The sequence below is a fragment of the Brachyistius frenatus genome, unplaced genomic scaffold (assembly GCF_029030835.1).
Source record: "Brachyistius frenatus isolate BFR_SWC_R1_liver_20210118 unplaced genomic scaffold, ASM2903083v1 Contig_23, whole genome shotgun sequence".
Taxonomy (NCBI): Eukaryota; Metazoa; Chordata; class Actinopteri; family Embiotocidae; genus Brachyistius; species Brachyistius frenatus.
The window spans coordinates 4,238,002-4,262,403 of NW_027210622.1; the positions used below are offsets into that span (position 1 = coordinate 4,238,002).

Genomic DNA, 24,402 nt, shown 5'->3' on the forward strand with positions numbered 1-24,402 from the left:
AACAATGGCTTATGCAGTGTCGTCCCTGCAGGTCTACACCTCAGGGATTGAGCACCTCTGTCCCTCCATTACACACATACATACACACACACACACACACACACACACACACACACACACACACACACACACACACACACACACACACACACACACACACACACACACACACACACACACACACACACACACACACACACACACACATTCCCTTGTGTGTCTTCGTATAATAGCTGGCATGGGGAGCAGGAAATTGAGGTTGGGGAGGAGATTGGGCAGAAAACCAGAGTGTGGGTGGGAAGGAAAGGAGGTAAGAGGAGGTTTTCAAAACTGAGCGCAGTGAAAGGAAGAGACAGAAGATGAAAAGAAAGACAGAGAGAGAAGAAGGAAAAAGACCGAGATTGGAAGAGGGCCACTGCAGGGTGAACATCAGTCATGAGGGATGAGCTGATCATCAAAGCCAGGCCAGACAGATAATGTTTCACTTTCTGGCCCCATAAAATCTTTTTACGACAGCTTTTCCCAGATGACTGCTACCTGTTTTTATTTGGTGCTGTATTGATATTTATGTGTGTGTGAGTGTGTGTAGCTGAATGCTTGTAGAGTACAGAGTGCACATAAACGGGATTGCATGATTCCTTTTTGCCTGTGTGTACCTGTATTGGGTGACATGCATGCTTGCATGTGTGAATGCATATAAATAGGATGATAATATAGTGTATAGTGTGTGTGAATGGGGTTTAATGGTGTCATATTCTTGGGTGGGTGTGGTTGTGTGTGTGTGTCCAGAGTGCTATAGAGCTGTAAAGTTGTGCCAGAGAGTTTTGAGTGATGTCTTTGGACTATCACAGCCAGGAGACCAATAACAGTAGGCGGCTCAAGGAGGCTCCCGCCAAGTGACCAATGATTGGATCCAACTGAAGGAGACCAGAGTCGAATGGCTGATCATTCCTCAGCTTCATTCCCCCTCAGAGCCCCATTCCCAGCCTCCCCCAGTAACAGGGCGGCATTTCCATCGTGAGTGTTGGAGAAATGCATTAGTTTACTCTCTGGGAACTTAGCTTTTTTACACTTGTGTGCAGACCTCTGCTGGAGTTAGAACCTTTCTGAGTAGAAATTTAAAAGACAGGGCTATAAAGTTATCCAGATATCCCTTTAATACAGGGGCTCTTAAACTTGACAGCACATAAATGAAATGTGAAATCCATTCTCTTTTCCCAGAACACATGCTGATGTAAATATATTACCGCTCTCGTCTTGGAGGGACCCCCCTGCAACAGGGAATGTGGCCAAATTGATGCTGATGCAGTGTTTATGCTCGAGCAAGAATTAAGAGAGGAAATCAATATGCAGGAAAGGTAAACAAATTAATAATTTAGTTAAAGGCAGACTTCAGTCTGTACAGTCTATTATTTAATACATTAAGTTATGGACCTTATTCAGGCAATTAGCCCCAGTGCAAAATATGCAGGTTCTGCTGACACAAGGTCACATGCAAGGTTATTGTAGTCCTGTGGTATGTGACTAATAAAAAATAGGACAGACAAGGGCTTTAGTGTATGAGAAAAGTTAATATCCATTCACCCATTATCCTGAACAGGGTCATAGAGGGACTGGAGCGTATCCTAGCTGAGTTTTGAGTGAAGGTGGGCTAGGAAGGCCGAATCTCCCATGAAAAGAGTAATCTTTGCCAGTAGCAGGTTGTTGAGCTCCTTGTTGTTGCGGTCGGACAGCTGCAGGTAACAGGGGATGATGGTGGTCTTTTTGTTTTCACAGGCAGTGTTCACAGCTCCAGGACATCAGCGCACAGATACTCCCAACACTGTGGCAACCAAGAGCCTCGGTACCGACAGGCTACATTTAGTTACCCTTCCTTGGCAGCCAGGGGACATGGCTATTGGGGAAAGGAATTCAAGCATGGACAGGTTAGGCTTTTTGTACCGATCTCCTCTGTGCAGTTGAACACGATCAACAAGTTGTGAATATTCACAAAAATCACTAGTTTTATGTTTCAAGGAGCGAACAGTCTCTCCAACATTCACTTTGACAGAAAAGACATTTCAACATACATGACTAGTCTAGACTACGAGTATTTGGAGAGTTAGACGTTTTTTGTCAGTCATGCTTCTTCAGTGTCACCTTCAGGTTTACATGAGTAGGAAAAACTGTGTGGGATACATAAGCGATTTATCACGCATTGCATAAATATCAAAATATTTCAACAATAATTGGATGGATACACATGAAGTGCAACAAAATTATTATATCTTTTGCAGTCCATGGTTGTCTGAAGTCTTTAATCCACGGTCGCTCCCTGGGTTTTTATCTTGCCCGGTGATGCTCTACCCAGCCTTCACTGCAGCCAGTTTCAGATCTGCCATGTTTTGTGGTCTCTCTGCCTTCAGTCTGGTCTTCAGCTAGTTGAATGCAACTCAGTCGGGTTGATATTAAGTTTAGACCTTTCATATGTCATGTGTGTTTTATATGTCTATTAGAGTCTGGCATTTTTTTCTCGACAAATTAGTTCATTTTCATCACTTGGTTGGAGTTTTAATTAAAGAAAGAAAAGCGGCTGGATTTATATCTTCTCGACTTCACCGTTTAATCTTGCCCCTGACTCTTCACTCTTCTTTGTTATTTCCTTGCCTTATTGATACTGATGCTTTTTTTTCTATGCTTCCTCGCAGGCTTGGCGTGCGTGCGTGTGTTTATGTGCCTGTGTGTGCATTGACTTTGTAGTATTGATCAGATAGAGCAGCAGGGTGGTCCTGCACTTAGTCATGAGCATGTCCTGAAACTGAAGAGATGCCCTGTTTCTCAGAATCTGGCAAACAAAAGCGGTAAAAGTTAAACCGGCCATATTCAAGTTCTCTTCTCAGTCATTTATTTATGGAAAAAATGAGTCCCTGCGCCTGGCTGTTAGTTTGCAGGGCCAATTTATGAGTAACACATCTCTCGTCTGTGTAATTCACAAACTGACCTCGGCTGCTTGACTTATTGATTTTTGCTAGACTGGGGCTCCTAAAGCATCTCTTCCCTCCTGTTGGCGGGACTCCATCCAGAACGCGGTGTTCCGGCTGTGGTCTTTCCGGGGTTACTGCGGAAAGTGAGGAAGGTTCTGGCTGGCTTGTCCGCAGGGTGCCCTGGGTGTCTGGATGGGAAAGCTCCCTCAGGACCCACTCCCACCGATCATTATTGTCTATGAATAGCTGCTGCATTGCAGATGGAGGCAAGTGAGGGAGGAGAAGGAAAGGTAGATGGGCAGGAGGTGTAGTTATGGATGGAGAGGAGTAATGGTTTGTGGAGAGACACAGAAAGGGGAATAAAATGGTGTCACTGGACCGGAGAGCCGGAGGCGTGTGTCTCTGTGAGTATGCATGTGTGATGGTAGGTGGGCCTCAAGTGAAATTTCATTTTCAAGGACACTCAGGTTCCCTGCTGTGGTAATTCAAAGTGATGCTGGCTGCTTTCTGTTTTCAATATCCGCTCAAACAACAAATCAACACGTCTGCTTATTGCAGTACGATTCTAAGCAAAATGTGATTGTTCAGAGGCAGCGAGACAGATAGACACTCTCAGAACGAGTAAAGACAGTCTGACATGGAGGGAATGAAGATGATAAAGAGGATGTGTCCATCGCCTCATTACATGTTAAGAGTCTTTGATGAACATGCAATGACTGCTGTGGCCTTTCAAACCTTCATCTTCACTTACAGGTACGCACAGACAAAGTCACAAAGAACATTGCATTGACTTCTAAACCCAACCCTAGCCATATTTTGACCATAAATTATTTTAATTAGGTACAATTTTACAGAACCTAAGATGATGTCTTCAATCCAAAATGTAGTGATTGTGGTAAAGCCTCACTGGAGAAGCTGTAACCAGAGAAGGTTGGCAATGTCTAATTGTAAAATGACTTCTGCATTTATTTGACAATCAAAATTGGCAACAGGAGAGCTGAAGCGAAATAATAATATAATAATTATAATAATAATAAAAAATACATAATCGATTTTTAGACCAACAAAAAATAAACGGTCATCTATTTGATAATTACCAATTTTAGCAATTCTAAAAGTGGCAAACATTGTTTTTAGCATCATATTCGGTTTTATTGTCGTAAGGAAGCAATTTTACATTTTTCACTAATTTCTTTCATGTTCTACACCACATGATTAATTAATTAGCTAAGAAATTAGTTCATTGATGATTCAAATATATATGCGGTTGGGCATTAATTTCCTGTTGACGACCAATCGACTTCATCTCAGGCACTCTCGCTTACACCGGCTGGCGGCTTCCATCTACTAGAAGTATTATTGATTAAATGTCTGGCCTGTTGAATGATGCTGATGGTAATAATCATCCCCCGTGTCTGCTACCAAATGCCTGTGGCTTGCTCGGCATTATTTGGCAGAAATGTGACATTAGTTTGTCCTTGTGGCAGATGTTTGTGGTTTGGGTTGCACGTGAAAGGCTTTGGCACTAACGTTAAAACTCTGAGGAGACCTCCTTCTCCTTCTCCTTCTCTCTCTCTCTCTCTCTCTCTCTCCTCTCTGTCCATACACTCCGCTCACTTCATCCAGGGCGCGCGGTTGCCAGGAGAGACGCGCGTGCAGTGCAGTGTACGGTTCTTAAAGCGCAAAGCGGCACGGGATCTCTCCCCGCGCCATTTCCTCGTGTCGAGTCCTGGAATGTCGAGTAGCGGCTCGGGCTCTTCCTCGCGGAAGGAGTTTGATGTGAAGCAGATCCTCAGGATCCGATGGAGGTGGTTCGGTCACCCCGCGGTCCCTCCTCCTCACTCCCCGCCGCTGGGAGACTACTTCGCCGGGAGGAGAACGGGCGGCAGCTCGGGAGACGGACCTTCGGTTAGCGGCTGTAGCAACTCCAGTTCAGGCAGCGTAAACGCGAGCACGGGGAGTCACGGTGGTCTGGTGGCCAGCGGCAGCGCCGGGTCTAACCTTTGTAACGGCAGCGGCAGCAACAGAAAGTTTGGTGATCCGGCGGGGAGTCGGGGCGGTCCGGGAGGAGCGGCCGTTGGAGCGACGGGGAGCTCCTGTCCCCGCTCCCTCAGCCAGCCAGAGTGCAGAAGCTCCGCCGCGGCGCTGTCGTGGGTCTCCCCGCCGCCTCATCGTCGCTCTCGCCCGGTGAAGAGTATGGAGCTCCCCGGTGAAGCCGCGGTGCCCCAGCTGGGACCCGAGCCTTCCGCTCATGTCGGGGCTGAGGAGGAGGAGGAGGAGGCGGCGGCGGCGGCGCTGGTGGCAGCCGCGAGCACCGAGGAGAACAACAACCACCCGGAAACGGACTCCAGCTCCTGCAGGTGATGCCTGTTAGTTTTGATTCAGTTTGGGACTTTTTAAAGGGCAAAATTTGTGCAAAGTCACATGGTTTGTTTTGTGAAATGACCAAAACGTACATTTCCATGAAAAGTTTGTAAAAGTAAAGAACTTTTTGTTTTCCGAAAAGCAATGCGGTACTGTAATTTGATGTATAATTTTCCCATTTTAGCACTTTGTTCTGGTGACTTGATTTGGTGTTCAGCTCTTTTTTTTATGACTGTCACCATCACAGGGCCATTGGAAACTCTCAATGCGCTGCTGAATTTATTAATATCGGAAGGAAGCGCGAAATCGGAGTATACAAAGCAAGTGCCTACTCAGACGTACCTTTGGGACAGCATGTTGTCCACTGATTTCGCTCCTCAACCTCCAAATGAGGCTTCACCCCCCCCAAAGGCTCTTTTTAGAGGATACACACAAACAAACAGAAATGGCACACTCTTGTGAATATGGGATTTTCAGAGTCAAATGTACAATATGAATCCAGGGCTGAGCTCTGCATGTAGCTGTATACTGTCGTTTGACATTTATATTGTTTTGTTTTCAGTGTCTTGAGTCTGAAGCTTCTGTTCATAATCCTTAGAGTTCTGCATGTTTGTGCGCACATGCATGATGGAGTGTGTTGCATTAGTGTGGCCATCCGGCTGTAGCGATGTGAAAAGGCATTTAATGAATAGTTGCCATGGAGACGGTAAAACAAAGCAGTTGGGGTGCCATAACTTCTGTTCTGCAGGTACTCGGATACATTTGTTTTCTATATTGCAGCAGAAAATGTGAGGAAGTAAAGAGAGAAATATCGTGTTTACTTATCTGCCAAAATTATGCATTTGAAAGCCTCCTATCATATTCAGTGTTCCCAAGACATGCATCAGAAAATATGAATGATTCATAGGACACCACGCGCACACTATTTAAAACAGCTCTCGGTGGGATCAAACATTGATATATATTTTAAAACTGATTAATGTCTGATGCTCTTTTATTCTGAACCCAATTCTTTTCGCCACTAATTTGTGTCTGTGTGTGTGTGTGTGTGTGTGTGTGTGTGTGTGTGTGTGTGTGTGTGTGTGTGTGTGTGTGTGTGTGTGTTGTGTGTGAGGGGCAGGGAGAGAATGGAGAGAAATAAGGTTTTAAAAATATCGATTGCTATGCAAGGCTTGATGTTATATTTTCAGTGATGATGGAAGTCTGGCAGCTCTTACACAGAAAATTACTTCTGCCTTATAGTAACAGACATGTACACACACACACACATACACACACACACACCATAGGCAAAGAAACATGTCATGATTTGAGTTTGAATGGGTTTTGTGTATGTATTGTACTTGTACAATGATGCAGCCATGTCCTTGCGCACATCATGGTTGCCATACCAACACAGAGATTAGTTTTTGCAGTATACATGTGCAGCTCTGAGCATGTTTGTTCGGTGATGTGAATGTGTGTTTATGTCTTTCTGTGTGCGATTCATCCTCTCCCTCCGAGAGCTCCTGCGTACTGTATGATACTCCAGGAACGCGTGTGGCAGAATCCCAAATGTCATCACGGGAAAGGACGCGTACAGAATCCCAGAGTGGCTGACGGCCCTGCTCGGCTCGGCTCCACTCATCTCCTCCTCTCTCTTTCACACCCCACCCAGCTTTCCCCCATTTAATCCTGGTGCGCCTCCCTTACTTACCCTCTCTCTCTCCTTCTGTCCCATGTTCATCTCTGCCCACCCTCGGCCTTTCATTTGCCTTCTCTTTTCTCCCTGCTAATGTGTCGGAAAGTGTGCGTGCAAATGTGTGCCTAAAAGAGAGAGAGAGGCCGGGAGAGAGACACTGAATGACAGTCGGGTGAGTGTCCTTGCCTGGTGCAGGGTTTAAAGAATCTGGCTGCATGGTGTTGATTTGCCCTAGACACACTCTCCCTTTCTCCTCTCTGTCTCTCTCTCTTTCTCTCTGTCCATGTTGAGTGCCTGCCAGGCTCAGTTAAGGGGACTGGAAGGCAGCGTTCCCCCACTTCAAAGCCATCTCCTCTGGCAGTATTTAGCCACACCATTCGTCTACATACACACTTACACAAATACATGCACACACACACACACACACACACACACACACATACGGACTAGAGGGCAGGAAAGCTAGCCAAAAAGCCTCCTTGGAGAGTTAGAACGGGATAGGGAAGAGAAAAAAATGGAGGCAAAGATGGATAATGGGATGAGGTGGAATGAAGTGAGTGAATGATGAGATTAGTTGGAGATCTAAAAGTGGGGATAAGAGACTGATAGAGCCAGAGGAAAGATTACTCCCACAGCAGCACATCAGCGGCAGCACAAGTCTAAATCTGCGCATAAATACACTTACTCTCTACATCGTATGCACCGATCTTTTTCTTAACAGTGGTAATGATTATTCTTTAAGTCAAGCTAATTTCATTTAAAGTCACGAATCACTCATTTCCCTCAGAGAGCTTTAAACCTGCAGTCTCTGAGTTTGGCTTCTTATGGTAGCAGAAAGAAACTGCACTGATGTATTGTCAACTTCCATGTTGATACAGTGAACTTGTTATCATGCAGAGCCTGCTGGCACATCCAGCAGGTATGGAGCTACATTGTTATTAATTAGGAGTCATGTTTCTGTGCACAGACATATGTAAGTGCAATATTCCATCTTCTTTTAGCTCCCATCAAATGCTGAAACAAAAAAGAGCTCCACTATGTGCGCTGGCTGTGTTTGGTGCTGAGCAGGTTGCATACGAAGGAGCTCAGAGAATATTTTGCTGAAGACAGCTGCCTGCTGCGGATAAAAATGAAGCTAATGAGGGTGTTAAGACTGAACCAAAACAGTGAAGTTGTAGACGAGAGAATCTGAAAACAAGGAGCTACGAGATGTAAAGTTCCCTGAGCTGGGAGGAGCTGTAGAGTCGGTACACAATTCTCGGAGGGTTTGTCACTGCAAGCAACAACTTTCTCCGTATGCTTAGTCACTTGATCCATTGCTAATATGAAAACATTTATTACAGCTGCTATAAAACTATTCATCTGAAAGAGTGAAACCCTTTGACCCAAAAAAGAATAACAGGATAGATCCTTCCTTTAAGGTGGACCGACATTTAATAAATGTCAGCATCACTAAAATGGCAATATAGAAAAACAGATTTATTTTTTACACAACTAAATTGCAAACGTGTTTCAAAAAGATGTTGCAGCACTAAGCAGTTAAAGGACTTGGAAAAAAGGGCCAGAAATAGGACACATTACACATACACAGGAGAAGGATTCATTATGATTTGACTATCCTGTTTTAGATAATCCAGTTTTTACAGATAATACAATGTTTTGTACACAAGCTACATTTTCTAATGCCCTCCTAAGCTTCATCCACATCTCTAAAAGAGTGTGATTTGAGAGTGCGGACTTGAAATAATAGCATCCTTTGAGTATCCGTTTAGTTTTCATCTCTTCGTGCTGGAGGGCCAGTCCTGACACTTCTGTTAATTTAGAAATGGAGGTACAGCTCTGGCTCACATAAATTAAATGCTGGTTTGGGAGCCATGATGGCTGACGATTCACAGGGTAGCCATATTTTAGTGCTCATCCATGTCAAACACAGACGCACACGGACAAACTCAAACGCCAACGTTGAAGCCATCCTGGCCCAAAACCCTGCTTTGTGTTCCCGTTGATAGTATAGATACAGGAAAACTGGTTGCCGTTAGGGAGCAGAGTAAATTACTGCATATCCTATGAGCTCCGTTCCCACAGCTATTTAATTGGCAGATTCTCTTTTAAGTGGGCTAAATTTATCTGGCCATTTACTCCTAGTAATTGGTTCATTAAAGAGCTTTTGTCTGCTTCTGGCAACATAAAGTAACCGTATTGAAAAATGAAGGACAAAGTAAATACATGTGAGGGAACGACAGAGACGGCACATGGAAGAGACACAGCAGCTGGTGCTCCTTTCTCCACACATCTGTCTGTTTGTCTTAAACAAAAGAGAGCATTGACACACGCACTCAAATCTTCTGTCTCCTTCTGTTTGTTTGTGTTTGTCTGTGTGGGCACAGAACGTCTAACAGCAGCGCCACGCTGTCCTCATGTGTGTCGATGGAGCCATGCGCATGTCCAGAGGAGGCTATGTTCACTGCTCTGTCCCATGCTGACGTCACCTTTCGCAAGATGGAGGGCTACCTGAGGACCAGAGAGCTGTGTGATGTCATACTGGTGGCTGGAGAAAGAAGGATACCTGCACACAGGTGGGCGCAAAGAAACACTGAAATGTTACACACGCACAGCAAATATTGTGACGGTCAATAGAGGTACTGATTTGCTATTGGAGCGGCAGCTAATCGTTATTCTCATTATCACTTCGTCTCTTACTTGTGATTTGAATTGTTTGGGCCAAAAGGAGTCAAAAATTGTGAAAAGTCCTGATATTGTGGATTTTCCAGAGCCAGGGAAACCTAAAGATAGCAGAGACAATGTGATGAGCAATTCTTCACTATTTGATGACAGAACAATCAATCAAGTAATTAGAAAAGTAATCAGTAGATTAATTGATATTGAGAATAATCATTCTTCTATCACACACATGCAGGAGCATTAAAAGTAATTTGTGCAAGAAATACTGACACATGCACCACAACATCTGCGCATGTACACACACACACACACACATGATGACACATATGATGACACATGCACACAGGACACAGTTTGGAAAGAATCTTTCAGAAGCAGCAGAAAAACAGTCATGCTCATAAGAAATCCCCTTTTATTTTTTGTAGTATCTCCATAGTGTAGTGTAGTCAACTGAGTCTGAATCATGCATCACTTACACACACACACACACACACACACACACACACACACACACACACACACACACACACACACACACACACACACACACACACACACACACACACACACACACACACACACACACACACGTGTGGCTGCTGTCCATCTCATAGCCCCCACTACCCAGATCCGTTGCTCTCTGGGCATGTGGCCACTGGTGTAGCAGCCGGGTCCATCTGCACAAGGATGAGACAGAAAAGTGTCCCTCCACCAGCAGAGAGACTGCTTTTCTCTCGCTGCTTTCCTTTTCAGCCTCATTTGATTTAGTCCTCCAGGCACAGATGGTGACAAACAAAAGACCCTGCTGTACGAGAATCCTAATGGCGTATGTGAAAGAGTGTGTCGGCGTCTGAAGTTGTTGTTGTGTGTACTACTGTGTGTGTAGATTGTAGATTGTGTGCGTGTCAGCAGAGGGGGTGGGAGTAAGACATCTTTGTTTGAAAGTGGTTGTTTTGTTAGCAATTGATTTATTGTATGTGTAGGATAAAAATGCTTTTCTGGGAACACCAAAATCATACACCCTCTTTCTCTTTCTCCATCTTACGTGTACAAACAAACAAATGTAGCGTACCTGCTGAATAGGCCACTTGTATTGTATATAGCAGCATATTTCTTGTGGGGTTTGTTGCACACTGCGCACTTTGAGCAAAACTCTTTGTGTACATAAAAAAAAGTAGAGCACAGTTGTACCTTTTGACTCTGGGGCAGCACTGCATACAAATACATCTTGCAAATATTTTTTTTTGTTCCCCATCAGGGAACTTCTGTAAATTTGATTAAGTATACCATTACCTCTTTTTATCTTTATTGTAAATGAACCGGTTTACATCTCAGGCTCATTATGTGCATACTGTGGTTGTTTTCTGTTTTTATCACTGCAATACAAAGAGTCTACAGCCATGCTTGCCCAGTTCGGGTCCCTGTGATTCACAGTACTGGAAGGCCTTGTAGAAAAGCTCAGGGAATCAGCTGTGCACTGGAGATTTTACAAGGTTGGTTTTACAAGACAAACGATTTTGAGGATGAACACTAACTGGTTGGTTTTGCAAATGTACATCAGGTTAACCTCAGCACCTCTGTTAAAGAGCAGAGCACGGCCTATTCTAGGAAGGACTTTTCGAAGTAACCATCGGGGATCGTGTCCCATTCAGTGGATGAGACATTTCTGAATGGGTTCTGTTGAAAGTATTGTAGCATGTCAGAAACAGGGCCGGGCCGTTTTATTGGTTGGCCGATTTTATTGACTGATATTGACCCATCACAGATGAATTGGTATCAGCGAACAAGTTGTTTTACATGAAAACTCTTTTTTTGCAGAATATAATACATAAAAAGATGCTTTGGGTAAATTACGAATTGTTTTATTTGTGGGTTTTTAAAAAAAAATTTATAGTTATACATGATTATTCTTACATTTACAATGAAGTTGACTGTTTCAGTGCACTAATGTCCTTTTGGACAGTAATTTTACATTAAACTATAAAATATCTTGCCTCCATGATATATCTTTTCACACAATTGTTATTGATATTCACATTTTGGCCAAAATATCAACATCATGTTTTTTCACTCCCAAAAAAATGGTAGCAGATGAATATAAGATATTACAAAGTTAAGAGAGTTCATTCTGAGGGTCACACGAATGTGTTTACTCAATTTCGTGGTAATTCTTCTTATCATTATTGAGACATTTTATCCAAAAAGAAAAATGTGGCGCTGCAGGGGATCAACACAGTCATTAGGATTAATGCGCTGGGCACCATGAATGTCTGTACTAAATTTCATAGCAATACAGCCAGTGTTTGTTGAAGAATTTCTGTCTGACCAGCTGAAAGGTAGACAAACATGTTGTTATAGAGCGACGCCATCATTATGACTAGTAAGTATAAGTCCTTCTCCTCCACTCCTGTGTGCAGAGAAAAGTCACAATAATCAAGTAACTTTCACAACCCGCTTGTTGTTTTTCTTCACTTCTGTATCTCTGCAAGAAGCAGCACATCCACACTCCAAACACAAACAGACCTAGTTTTCAGTTTCCAGCTCTTGCCCTCCTTTCCTGAGTCCAACTCGTCTGCTTCCTGCTCCCGTCTCTCTGGCATTTTGTCGACTCTCTGCTCTTTCCATTACAGTGTGACACACTGCCTGTCATGTCTCTGTCTTCAGCGCACTGCATTTGTGTTTTTTGTGTAAATATCCTACTGCTGTATATAGCTTGTGTCGCTCTCAGCAAGTCAGACAGAGACCCACATGAAAATTTAAGCTTGTGTGTGCCAGGGAGAGAGGAAGATAAGAAAGAGATACCTGGCTGGAATACTGACAGAACAACTTCCTGCTGACTATAGTGTATTTTGACATCTTTGTCTGCACAATGCACACGCAGGTACGCGTGTACACACACACACACACACACATACATACATTTCGCTTTTCTCTGCTTCAGGCTATCTGTCAAGGTCCCAGTGTCAAATTCAGTAATGAGATTATGCCTATGTGCACAACATATACTATACATGTGCAGTTCATGCACATCATTCACATGTTCAGGTTTGTTGACCATGAAGTAAGAAAAAAAACTAAACACATTTAGAACACACAACTGTGGAGCAGTAAATGAGCAGAACATTGTAAACGTACACAAAGCCATTTTAACGTTAACATTTGTTTAATGTCAGTCAGGTGCCAAGTGACATTTATGTATTTATTAATCTGGTGAATATTTTCTCAGTTAGTCCTGAAGGGGATGTCTTCAAATGCCTTGTTTTGTTTAGCCAATAATCCTTACACTTAATTCAGTATACAAATAGTTCAAACAAAAAAAAAAGCACAAAATCCTCACAAAAATGGAACAAGGTCACATTTAGCAATTCCTTGAAAAATGACTCAAACAAAAGATCTCTTTTCAAAGCAGCTGCTTATTATTTTTCATTCAATCAATTAAACATGTAATCGTTGCAACTCTGTAATGGTGTTATAGCTTCATCACAATCCATTTACTTCTCATCAACCATAGTTAGATTGGGATAATAATAGCACATATCACTGAGATTTTGAATCTTTCATTTTAAAGATGTCCAAAGACAAATGAAATAATCCCAAACACTTACTTTTTGGTACATGGCTGAAACCTAGATGTTGATGCGATTGTGTTGAACTTCATAGTGACATGAAAGGGTAATAGATTGTTCCAGAAGGGAATTAATTAACTGTCTCTTACAAGTGACCTTACGATTATGTCTCTCTGTCTTTCATATCCCTTGCTTCCCATTAAGCAGTATAACTTCTCTCTCAGACTCTCCCAGCACTAAATGTTGCATTGACCTCATATGAAGCCGGTTCTATCTCTCTTTTCCAGGACCTCAGCTGTTTGAATGACATATGCAAACTGCACCATCTCCTCTGTGACTGCACAGATTGGAAATCTTTTATACTGCATGGCAGCACTTGATCTGGTTGAGGCTGTGTCTTATGTTTCTAGGAGTTTTGTGGAAATAATTTTAGTATTTCCTAATATTAAGCATGGGCAATTAACGAAATGAATTGTGAATAAAGAGAATTTTTTTTTTTATTCACAGGGGAAAGTCAGCCAAAAAACATTGAAATTGCACCATGAAACAAGAAAAGAAGGACTATGTAAACTGTATGAGCGGCAGTATATTAGTGACCCATTGTAATTAATTGTTTTTATGTTTGCCTGTTGTGAAATGTATGGCCTGTCGGATAACAGCACTATGTTAAGTCTGGAGTTGCAAAACAAAATTTATCTGCAGTTATTTTAATAATGTATTCATAGTTTCAAAAATGTCAAACATTTCCTGGTTACAGCATCTTCAATGTGAGGAATCTAAGCTTTTCATTGCAAAATATATTAGTTAATGCTGATGACATTATCCGCTCAAATAGGCATCTGAATACTGGAGCTACAAACTGTTTTGATAATAGATAAATAAATTGAGTAATTTTTTGAATAGATTCTTTTAAAACTTCTGTGATTCCGTCTTTTTAAATGTGAATATTTTCTGGTTCCTTCAGTCTTCAATGGTAATAAACTGAATGTCTTTTGGTTGTGGACTGTTGATCGTGACAAAACAAGACATTTTAGGCTGCACCCTGGGCTTTCTTCAACACTTGTCAATAAATCTCAACTATTTAAATACAAAATCGACTACTTGAGAAAATTATCGAGACATTAATCAATAATGGAAATAATCATTAATTGCATCCACACTGAATACAGGTCCTCAGCTTGTGGGAAGTTATAACAGGACTTTTTTCACAATTGTCTTGCTTTTTAAAGACTAAATGAGTAATAAGTAGAAGAATCAATAATGAAAATCCTCTTAATGTCATCCCTCTTTAGGACAAACTATGGCTCCACATTGCATCACTACAGAAATCTTGCTTTAATGTGAGAAAACACCTTTTAAAAACATCAACTTAGATTCACATAATTTAGAGATCTTCTAATGTGGCACTAGTTAAAAGATGAGTAATCCTTAACAAATACATGAGCTCAAGTCAATCTTCCTCAAAAATGTGTCGATATACGATATTAAAAACTTGTTGTCGATGGAAAACTTGATCCATTTTGACACAAACATCTGCAGCTCTTTATCCTCAGTTTCCTCTTGATATATAAACAGCTGGAGTTGCCTCAGGCAGATCTCGTGCTTTTGTTAATGTTGTTTTCAATAACATCTCTTCAGAGAGAGGAAGATACATGATGAGAGTCCTATTCAGATTTGATTTATTTGTAGGGGAAGTAAATGTAATAATACAAGAACTAATAGGCTATTTTACACTTCCCTTAAGTGCATATGTGTTGAATTAGTTAACTGTTTTGACACACAGTCTTTATATTTTGTATGATAGCATTTAATTAAGAAATGTTATGAGCTCAAGCCTATGATAATGACTTTGATGTAAAAGTTAACTAAAGTTCTTATTCAGACATAAGTCTGTATCTTACATTAACATGAACCACGTGAGAGGAAAGTTCAAACTTGTTGTATGAGGTGGACATGAATATCAGATTCAGCGGATGTTAAATCCTCCGACAAGCTGTTTAATTTGAGGATTCTAATTACTTTGATGTTACTGGTGTATCTGCCTTCTTATTTATTTACAGGATGATCTTGTTGTGCCTCGTGGTTCTCTCATCGTCCGCAGGCTGCCCTTTCCCTCTCTGTTCTGTGTCTTTTTGCCTTTCAGCCCAGACTCATCCTATCAGCAAGGTGAAAGTACTCTGTGGCTCCATTACAGCTGCCCATCCTCTCTGACTGACGCCTGACACTCTCTCCTCTCACAGACTGGTCCTCTCATCTGTGTCGGACTACTTTGCGGCAATGTTCACCAGTGATGTTCGGGAGGCCAAGCAGGAGGAGGTGAAGATGGAAGGAGTAGACCCTGATGCATTGTGGGTCCTGGTGCAATATGCATACACAGGTACACACTTTATATGGTGTACTGATGTGACCTGTTCAAATCCTTATTTAAATACACAAACAACCTCCCACATCACTAAAATGCATACTGTTTATTATCAAAAGACTTAGGAATTGATAGGAACATTGAATTGTCAACCGATGCGGCATGTTCCTTCATTACCATCCACTCTGGCACTCTATTACTGCTATTCACTTTCCTTTATACCATGCTGCAGCACTAAATAGTCACTTAAGTCACCAAATGTTTATTAACCCACAGCTTAAAACAAACAATGATGCACTGACCCTCTGTTTTAGAGACTTATTGAACATGTTTTTGAAAATTAAATAACATATTTTTGAATAATATGTTTCCTTTTTTATACATCGCTTTTTTTGAGCATTCAGCTTTTATTAGATAAAAGCAGAAGAAATCAGGAGAAATAGAGCGATTGAAGGAAATCAGTTAAGGTCCAGCCAGGGTGGGAACTAAACTGTGGACTCACTGATGATAATGTTTATGCTTTTTTGGTAAACACCCTATACTTTCAATTTACAATTAACATCTTTATTAGGACCAAATGGGCTTGTTGTGATGCCACAGTCAGGGTAGGACAATTTAAAAGTATTGAGTGACGGATGCATAATTGGTGTTTTCATGGGATTTGCTGTTGTTTGTTTGATTGTTTGCTAAAAGGACTAGAAAAAAATGGCCTGGTTTCCAATACGAGAAGTCTTTAGTGTACATGCACATGGTTTCCTCAGGTGAAGTGAAAGTTTGAACTCCGTGTGAGCTTTAACTTTAACATCAGGGAGACTACTCGGTGTTTACACCACTGCATTAACCCGTGTCACCTCACTCTGAATATTTTTTAGATCATCATAATAATCTGTTCACAAAGATCACTCAAAATTGCTATTGTTATGCATGTGCGCATCTATGTGATCTCTTCATCAGAAATAGTGCATCTGTTAGAAAGCTTCCATGGTTGTGGTTAATTAATCTTCCTCTTTGTCCTTTACTGTTCCCTGTCCAGGTCGTCTGGAGTTGAGGGAGGACACCATTGAGTCTCTGTTGTCAGCCTCCTGCCTGCTGCAGTTGTCATCTGTGGTTACGGCCTGCTGTTCCTTCCTCATGAAGCAGCTCCACCCCTCCAACTGTCTCGGCATCCGCTCCTATGCTGATGCTCAGGGCTGCCATGACCTGCAGAGGGCCGCTCACGCCTACACCATGGTGGGTACACAGTCGGTTCATATCTTCCACTGCTTACAGAGACGCCGCAAGAAAATGAATGAAGCGACTGCCTTGGGAAATATAGGTCTGAAAATGATGTGGATTCAGGTAGGCTACAGGTGATGTTTAGGATTTACAAGATACATGCAAGAACATTTACCAGGTTTCTGTTGCCTCTCCCTTTCGATCCTATCCTCCTAGCCTCTGTACACCTTTCCCCTGTAAGACTTTGGACAGTTTTTTTCTTGGTAACAAATTGGCTTCTCATTCATTCCACACCGCACACCATTATTGCCACAATGGCTGTTTTGCAGCACAGAGTTGCTATGGTGACGGTGAAATAGCTCCTTCATCGACGTGATTATTATTTTTCTTGTTCTCTCCTGCCTTTACATGTCTCATTTTTCACCCTGCCTCTCTCCATGTGTCTGTCTCTCAGTGACACTGTTCCTTTCTCTCGCTGTCTGTTTCTCGCTAAATGGATTATTGTTGAAGTTTAATCTGCGGTAATTATGTCATTTAGGTGCCTTTATTTGAATGTGACTGTCTTTGTCTGTAATTCACTCACACACGTTCATAAACACTTACAAAGCTTACAGGATTATTACTGTACAGCCTTTATGTAAGAGCCATACAATCAAGTGACTTGGTAGAGAAAAATCGACTTTGTTTACATTTCTATTTTTTTTCCTCCAATGCAGATGACTTTTACTTGTTACATGTGTTTCTTCCCATTTTCTATTTTTTATAGATCATACGTCTTGAAACATATATAAACAAATAAATAAAAACAAATAAGATTGTATTTTGTGATAGTTGACTATATGGTTTTGCACTGCATGTCAGCCAAAAAGAGAATTTTGAATACATTATTTGCTTTGTAGAGAGCCGTAAAGAACACTTATTATTATTTATTATTTATTGACCATTTATAAACCAAATAATTGATTTATTCATTTAAAAAATATTTGTCAGATTAATCGATATTGGATATGATGGTTAGTTTCAGTCCTCTTCTCTCCCCATTCTATACCTGAATTATTCAACATAAATTTTCTCTCATCCAGACCTTTTTTTTTTCCAGCTTAATATCTATCTCTTATTCCCCTTATTTTACTGTAATACATTATTCAATGCGTTACTACTCTTTTCTTTTCCACTCTTCTCAACCTTTTCTTCAAACTTTCTTCATCCACCAGGAACACTTTCTGGAGGTAGTTGGAGGCCAGGAGTTCCTGTTACTCCCATTGGAGGAGATGGAAAGGCTGCTCACATCTGATGACATCAATGTGCCAGACGAGGAGACAGTAATAACCTCTTTGCTGATGTGGGTCCGCCATGATGCCTCCACTCGCCAACGCCACCTGCCGCTGCTGCTGGCTCATATCAGAATGCCGCTGCTGCAGCCACAGGTAGAGATAAAATAAGATAAGACTTTATTAATCCCACAGTGGGGAAATGTTGTCATCACAGCACCGTAGAAACACAGTTTGGAAAAAAGGTGCACACACAATAAGCAACAATTACAAATACGTACACAATAAAAATAAGATGGATCAAAATATTTTTTTTTTAGAAAAAGTAAGACCAATGAATAAATACACACACAAACTATATACACAGAAATAAATAAATACAACTTGGGATGAAATAAAGTGTCAGGTGCTATGACATACAGTGCGTATTTTAAGGTGGTGTTCAAAGTCCGACAGCCGTCGGAACAAACGGCCTGCGGTAGCGCTCTTTCCTGCACTGAGGGTGCAGCAGTCTGCCGCTGAAGGAGCTGCTTAAAGCTCCTACAGTCTCATGGAGAGGGTGAGAGGTGTTGTCCATGATCGATGTCAGCTTGGCTAACATCCTCCTCTCACCCACCTCCTCTATGGAGTCCAGAGGACTGTCCAGGACAGAGCTGGCCCTTTTGATCAGCTTGTTCAGTCGTCTCCTGTCCCTCTCTGTACCTGCACAGCCCCAGCAGACCGTTGCATAAAAGATGGCAGACGCCAACACGGTGTTGTAGAATGTCCTCAGCAGAGTCCTGCAGACTCCGAAGGACCTCAATCTTCTCAGCAGATGGAGCCGACTCTGGCCCTTCTTGAAGAGGACATCTGTGTTGTCCGAACAGTCCAGTTTATTGTTGAGTTTGAACACCCAGGAATTTATAAGTGTCCACAATGTCAATGTCCAATCCCTGGATGTTCACCGGTGTAGTTGGTGTTGCCTTCCTGCGGAAATCAATCACCATCTCCTTCGTTTTACTGGCGTTAATCCCGAGGTGATTGAGATCACGCCAGTCGAAGAAGTCAGCGTTGACCTCCCTGTACTGCAGATCGTTCCTTTCTGATGCGTGTCCAACGAAGGCCGTATCATCAGAGAACTTCTGGATGTGGCAGCAGTCAGTGTTGTACCTGAAGTCTGATGTGGACAGGGAGAACAGGAAGGGGGAGAGCACCGTGCCCTGCGGGGCCCTCTTGCTGCAAACCACCACATCAGACACACAGTTGTGAAGCCTCACATACTGCCGTCTGTTGGTGAGGTGATTGATGGTCCAGGTGAGACGTGCGAAGAGCTCATAGCAACATACAGGACTGTTAGAAGATGTAACAATCAGAGATGCACTGATTCAACTTTCTCCCTCCAGATATCAATTTAGTACTCTGACTCCGGGTGAGTTTAAAGCCAAAGCCAACTCTTTCTCCCAAATTTAAAAAATCTGCATACCTCACTGTGTAAAACCCACTGAAATTGGTTTTATGTAGGGTAACAAGAGGACCAGATTTCCCATGGCAAGTATGTTGGCAGCTCGCCATGACTGAATGAATCTGGTAGCTTAAACACTGAATTTTTAAATTCATTGAAAAGCAAAGTGTAGCTTAGTCCTGCCAGGTTGATTCATGATCCACTTATATGGTTAGTATTCATGCAGATGCCGATCCGTTGTGTAATCTTGATGCATATTAATAACGTGGAACAGGTCTATATCTGCCTCTGCATGATCATCTGTTCCTCTCTTGTCACTTCATGTTTTCCATTTTCCTATTGAATGTTTCCTTCTTTCTTGTTGTCACTTGTTTTTTCTCACTCTCAAATTATCAGAATGGATAAAAATGAATCTGTGTTCTGCCAAAAAGCAAACTGTGAAAAGATAAAGTACATTCACGAACAAAGAGCACATTCTTTTAATACTGTTTTTGTGGCAGCAATCAATACATTTTGAAGCTATAGCCACGTTGAAGGAGCTTATTGTGGGAGCTGTCAAAACTTCTCATTTCTTTGTCTCTCTCACAGCAAAGTACAAGACAAGAGTGTGTATCAGTGTTCCTCTGGGTGATCTGCTGCTTGGTTTTCATGACCAAATTTGTCTCCTGCTTTCTCGCTTCCCTCCTCCTGGCTATAACCTGTCCCTCAGTCTGTCTCACTGTCCTCTTCAGACAATTGTAGAGACTGTAACTATTATGCTTACCATAATTCACAACCATGATTCTGTTTGTTTGTTTGTTTTGTTTGCATGTCTGTGCATATAAGTGTATGTCTCCAAGCTCTGTCTAGCTTGTGTAGCAGAAGTTTATATGCTAGGCAGAGCCTCACTTACTGCCTGGGGCTTCAGCTGCAGACACACACATTCCCATACATTTAAACCTTAATTAAGTGTGATATCTTAACTGCAGCAGCTAAATTATCTGTTCTCCTCATCTCCCTCGTCAGTAATCTCCCTCACTATATATAAGGAAACTGTAGAGATAAAACTTCCCTTGAGCTTTGTACCCCCACCGTCTCTGCCCACATCTATGCAGCTCCGTTTTGCACTTGTGTCGAATACGGTCCAAACACCTCGGATATGCGACTTTGTCCTGGTCAGCTGAAATCAGAAGAAGATGTAACGTGTAATCAGAGGAGAAGATGGATGGCAGAGAGGTAAAGTGGCAGAATGGCAACAGAGCAGACAGACTGAAAGCAGAAGAGGCACAGAGCTGAGGGCTGCTTCTACCCTTAACACTGCATCATGTGTGACAGCCCATCCCCCTCCAAACCACCACGCCAAACTGACAAATGAATTAACATTCAGCAACCTCATGAGCTGTGAAATGCCAATAAAGTGACATATAAACCTCACACAGACAACCGATCAATATTCATCAACCAATTAGTCAGCTCTCGATCTAGGCCGCCATGCGATTACTCATCAAGGGGATGTCAGTTCACCAGATTAATACCTTTAATCCCTGCTCCTCATTACCACTGTCACACAAATACAGACACACACACATACACACACTCGGTCTACTCTTCTCAGTTGAGCATTGGTGTTCTGCTAGTGTGAACCCAACAGTTGTACAACAGTTTGTAAGATATTTTTGACAATTCAAATTCAATTGTTTTTGTTTTTAAGAAAAACCTGTGGATTAACTAATCCGTTAACTGACTAGATGTTTCCGTCCTGAAGGGGCTGCTGCAAATGTAGTGGTTTTAATGAGAAGTCAAGGTGGAAAGGACAGGTGCTTGTAAGGCCAAGAGCATGTCTTTCAAAAAAAATTTGCACGGGGGTGAAGCATGAAAAATGTACATCGCTGTGTTTCTCCCAGTGGGTGTATGTGTGCCTGTGCGCGTACGTGTGTGTGTGCCCGTGTGTGTGTGTGTGTGTGTGTGTGTGTGTGTGTGTGTGTGTGTGTGTGTGTGTGTGTGTGTGTGTGTGTGTGTGTGTGTGTGTGTGTGTGCGTGTGTGTGAGAGAGAGCAGAGACAGACAAGATAACCTAACTTTATTTCTGCCCGCTGTGAGGTAAAGAGAGGACAGAGGAGAGGGTGGGATGCCTGCAGGATTCAGTCTTATCTCTCCCTCCACATTCAATGCTTCACAGCGGAAAGGATAAATACCACAGGAGAGGACAAACACGTTTTTTTTTCTATCTCTGTCCTTCATCAGCACACACACACACACACACACACAAACACACAAATACAAATGAATGCGCAAATAGGGTTCACTGTAATTTGTCCCTCAGTGATTGTATGCAATTGAAAAGTGGGTTCACCCTGGCGTGTAAGCTGCTTATCCATTTACCATGCTTGCTTTACGCTCTCCACGTCTGGCTGGGAAAATTGATTTTGTATTCAGTGACCAAGTTGAATTATTTGGGCTGAATCTTTATTTTTTGTGGGAATTATGGAGGAGAGCACAGAGGACAGCAAGAGTCTGAAAATAATTACTGTATCCATTAATCTGTCTCTCTACGTTATCTATCTGTGTGTCTGTCCAGTCTAATCTATCACATGTTCTCTACCCTGATTGATTTTTATGATTGAATCTTAGTAGCCATCTATAATTTAGCTTGAGCCAGCAAACACATAGACACTGGCATGAACAAAGTTTCGGAATTTGAAATGACTTCAAACTCAAGGCTGCTCTGCCACCTTTCCTGCTTTCCATCTATTAGCACACTCACGTACACAAACACACACAACTATCTAAATGTAAATCATGTAATTTTTGCCTTCGGGGAAAAATCGCTTCTCACCCCGCTGCCTCACACAGGCAGCAGTTTCCTCTGGATGTATTTTAAGGAACAGACTGGATTGAAGCTTTTCATGCTGCAGCCCCCGGCTGTTTGTGTGTGTGTGTGTGTGTGTGTGTGTGTGTGTGTGTGTGTGTGTGTGTGTGTGTGTGTGTGTGTGTGTGTGTGTGTGTGTGTGTGTGTGTGTGTGTGTGTGTGTGTGTGTGTGCGTGCGTGCGTGCGTGCGTGCGTGCGTGCGTGCGTGTATGTGTGTCTGTGAATTTGCATGCGTGTGGGAACGTAATTGAGGTTCGAGGGTATGGACAGCAGAGCTGATGAGATGTTGTGTCAGTGTGTACATGCTCTTGCGCGTGTGTGCATCTATGTGAATGTGAGAGAGCACTCAGGGTTGTTCGTTCAATCTGGTCTAATCTGTCAATCAATGAGAGCAGGTTGTTTCTTTCGACTATCATCCCCCTCAATCAGTGATACTATCGTAACCGACATGAGCCTACACCTACGTGGGTGTAGTACATACACCTATCCTGCATATGTTTCAGCTCCAGCTGTCGCATGACCCTGTGTGTTGATGCGTGCGTTTTTTACGTGTGTGTGTGTGTGTGTGTGTGTGTGTGTGTGTGTGTGTGTGTGTGTGTGTGTGTGTGTGTGTGTGTGTGTGTGTGTGTGTGTAGTTCTTGGCGGATCTGGAGTCCAACCCTCTCCTCCGGGACAGTGTCGAGTGTCAACGGCTCCTGATGGAGGGGATGAAGTATCACCTTTTGCCGCAGCGCCGGCCCCTGCTTCAGAGTCCCCGCACCCGGCCCCGCAAGGCCACTGTAGGGGCAATGTTTGCTGTGGGAGGAATGGACGCAACAAAAGGTAGAACATTCACTCGCACAAACCCACACATACCTAGACACACATGATGTCGAGGTGCGAAGTCAACATACAATTAAACTGCCAAACACTACAGCCTCCAAAGAGAACTGCAAAAGACAAGTTAAATCAACACCTTCGTAAAACATTTTCAATAGAAACTGAACATTATAACCCTCCTGAGGGCAAAATAAGATTTACAGACATTTTCTCTTCGCTATAGCCAAGTAATCAAGCTGCAGTTACCTGGCAAAAACTGCAGGTCCTGGAATGGCGTCCTGAGACTGGCTCCCGAAGCAAGTCAACTCACATAGACGCCTTACAGTTCAAGACAGACTTTTTCACCTTGACATTTATCTTTGTGTGTATGTTTTTTGTCCAGGTGCCACGAGTATCGAGCAGTACTGTCTGCGTCGGGACACGTGGCGGCAGGTCGCCACCATGAGTGGACGAAGGTTACAGTTTGGTGTCGCTGTCCTTGACGGCCGTCTCTATGTGGTCGGAGGCCGAGATGGACTCAAGACCCTCAACACAGTGGAGTGTTACAACCCTCACAGCAAAACCTGGAGCGTCATGCCTCCCATGTCCACACACAGGCATGGCTTGGGTGAGCACCTGTTTTGAGTAGAAGTGTGATATAGAGCAAGGCAAGTTTGTTTGTATAGCACATTTCAACAACAAGGCAATTCAAAGTGCTTCACATAAATCCATTAACAGCATCAAAACATAAGGCAAAAGAAAAGGATATTTAAAAACAGTCATTACAACATTAAAAACAATGATTAAAACATTAAGCAAGTTAAAAATAGGATAAAAGTTACAGTGCAGTTTAAGACATAAAATACAGGAGTAAAATAAAGAAATGCAAGAAATCAATCAAGATCCTAAAATCTGTTTCAGTGAAATGCAGCAGCAAACATATAAGCTTGATTGAAAGGAGCTGAGTGTGGCAGCAGACCTGCAGGTTTCTGGGGAGTTTTTTGGACTTTCAGTACGAGCAGGAAAGAGCCTTGAAAGTTTCTTCTCTTCTCTTTTTTGGAACCGACTAGCTCCTGTCTACTGTTAGCATGTGAGACATTTCCAGTCCTTTGGTAAATTGTAGCGTCTACCATTAACTTGCATGTGAGGTGTTTAGGGGTCATCTGTTGATCGTAGCTTCAGAAAGAAATATGAATTACTCTCACTCCCCCT

The 24,402-nt window shown here is 42.5% G+C and overlaps 1 protein-coding gene across 1 annotated transcript in view; it reads left to right on the forward strand.

Annotated features, from left to right (window-relative positions):
* Window positions 1–4,579: 4,579 nt before the first annotated feature.
* Window positions 4,580–24,402, forward strand: part of klhl5 (kelch-like family member 5) — a 28,854-nt gene continuing 9,031 nt past the window's right edge. The window contains exons 1-7 of the mRNA XM_069697479.1: window positions 4,580–5,323; window positions 9,396–9,584; window positions 15,497–15,633; window positions 16,652–16,848; window positions 18,048–18,260; window positions 23,028–23,214; window positions 23,594–23,818. Coding sequence (XP_069553580.1) covers window positions 4,698–5,323; window positions 9,396–9,584; window positions 15,497–15,633; window positions 16,652–16,848; window positions 18,048–18,260; window positions 23,028–23,214; window positions 23,594–23,818 — 1,774 coding nt within the window. The 5' untranslated portion in view covers window positions 4,580–4,697. The remainder of the gene's footprint in view (window positions 5,324–9,395; window positions 9,585–15,496; window positions 15,634–16,651; window positions 16,849–18,047; window positions 18,261–23,027; window positions 23,215–23,593; window positions 23,819–24,402) is intronic.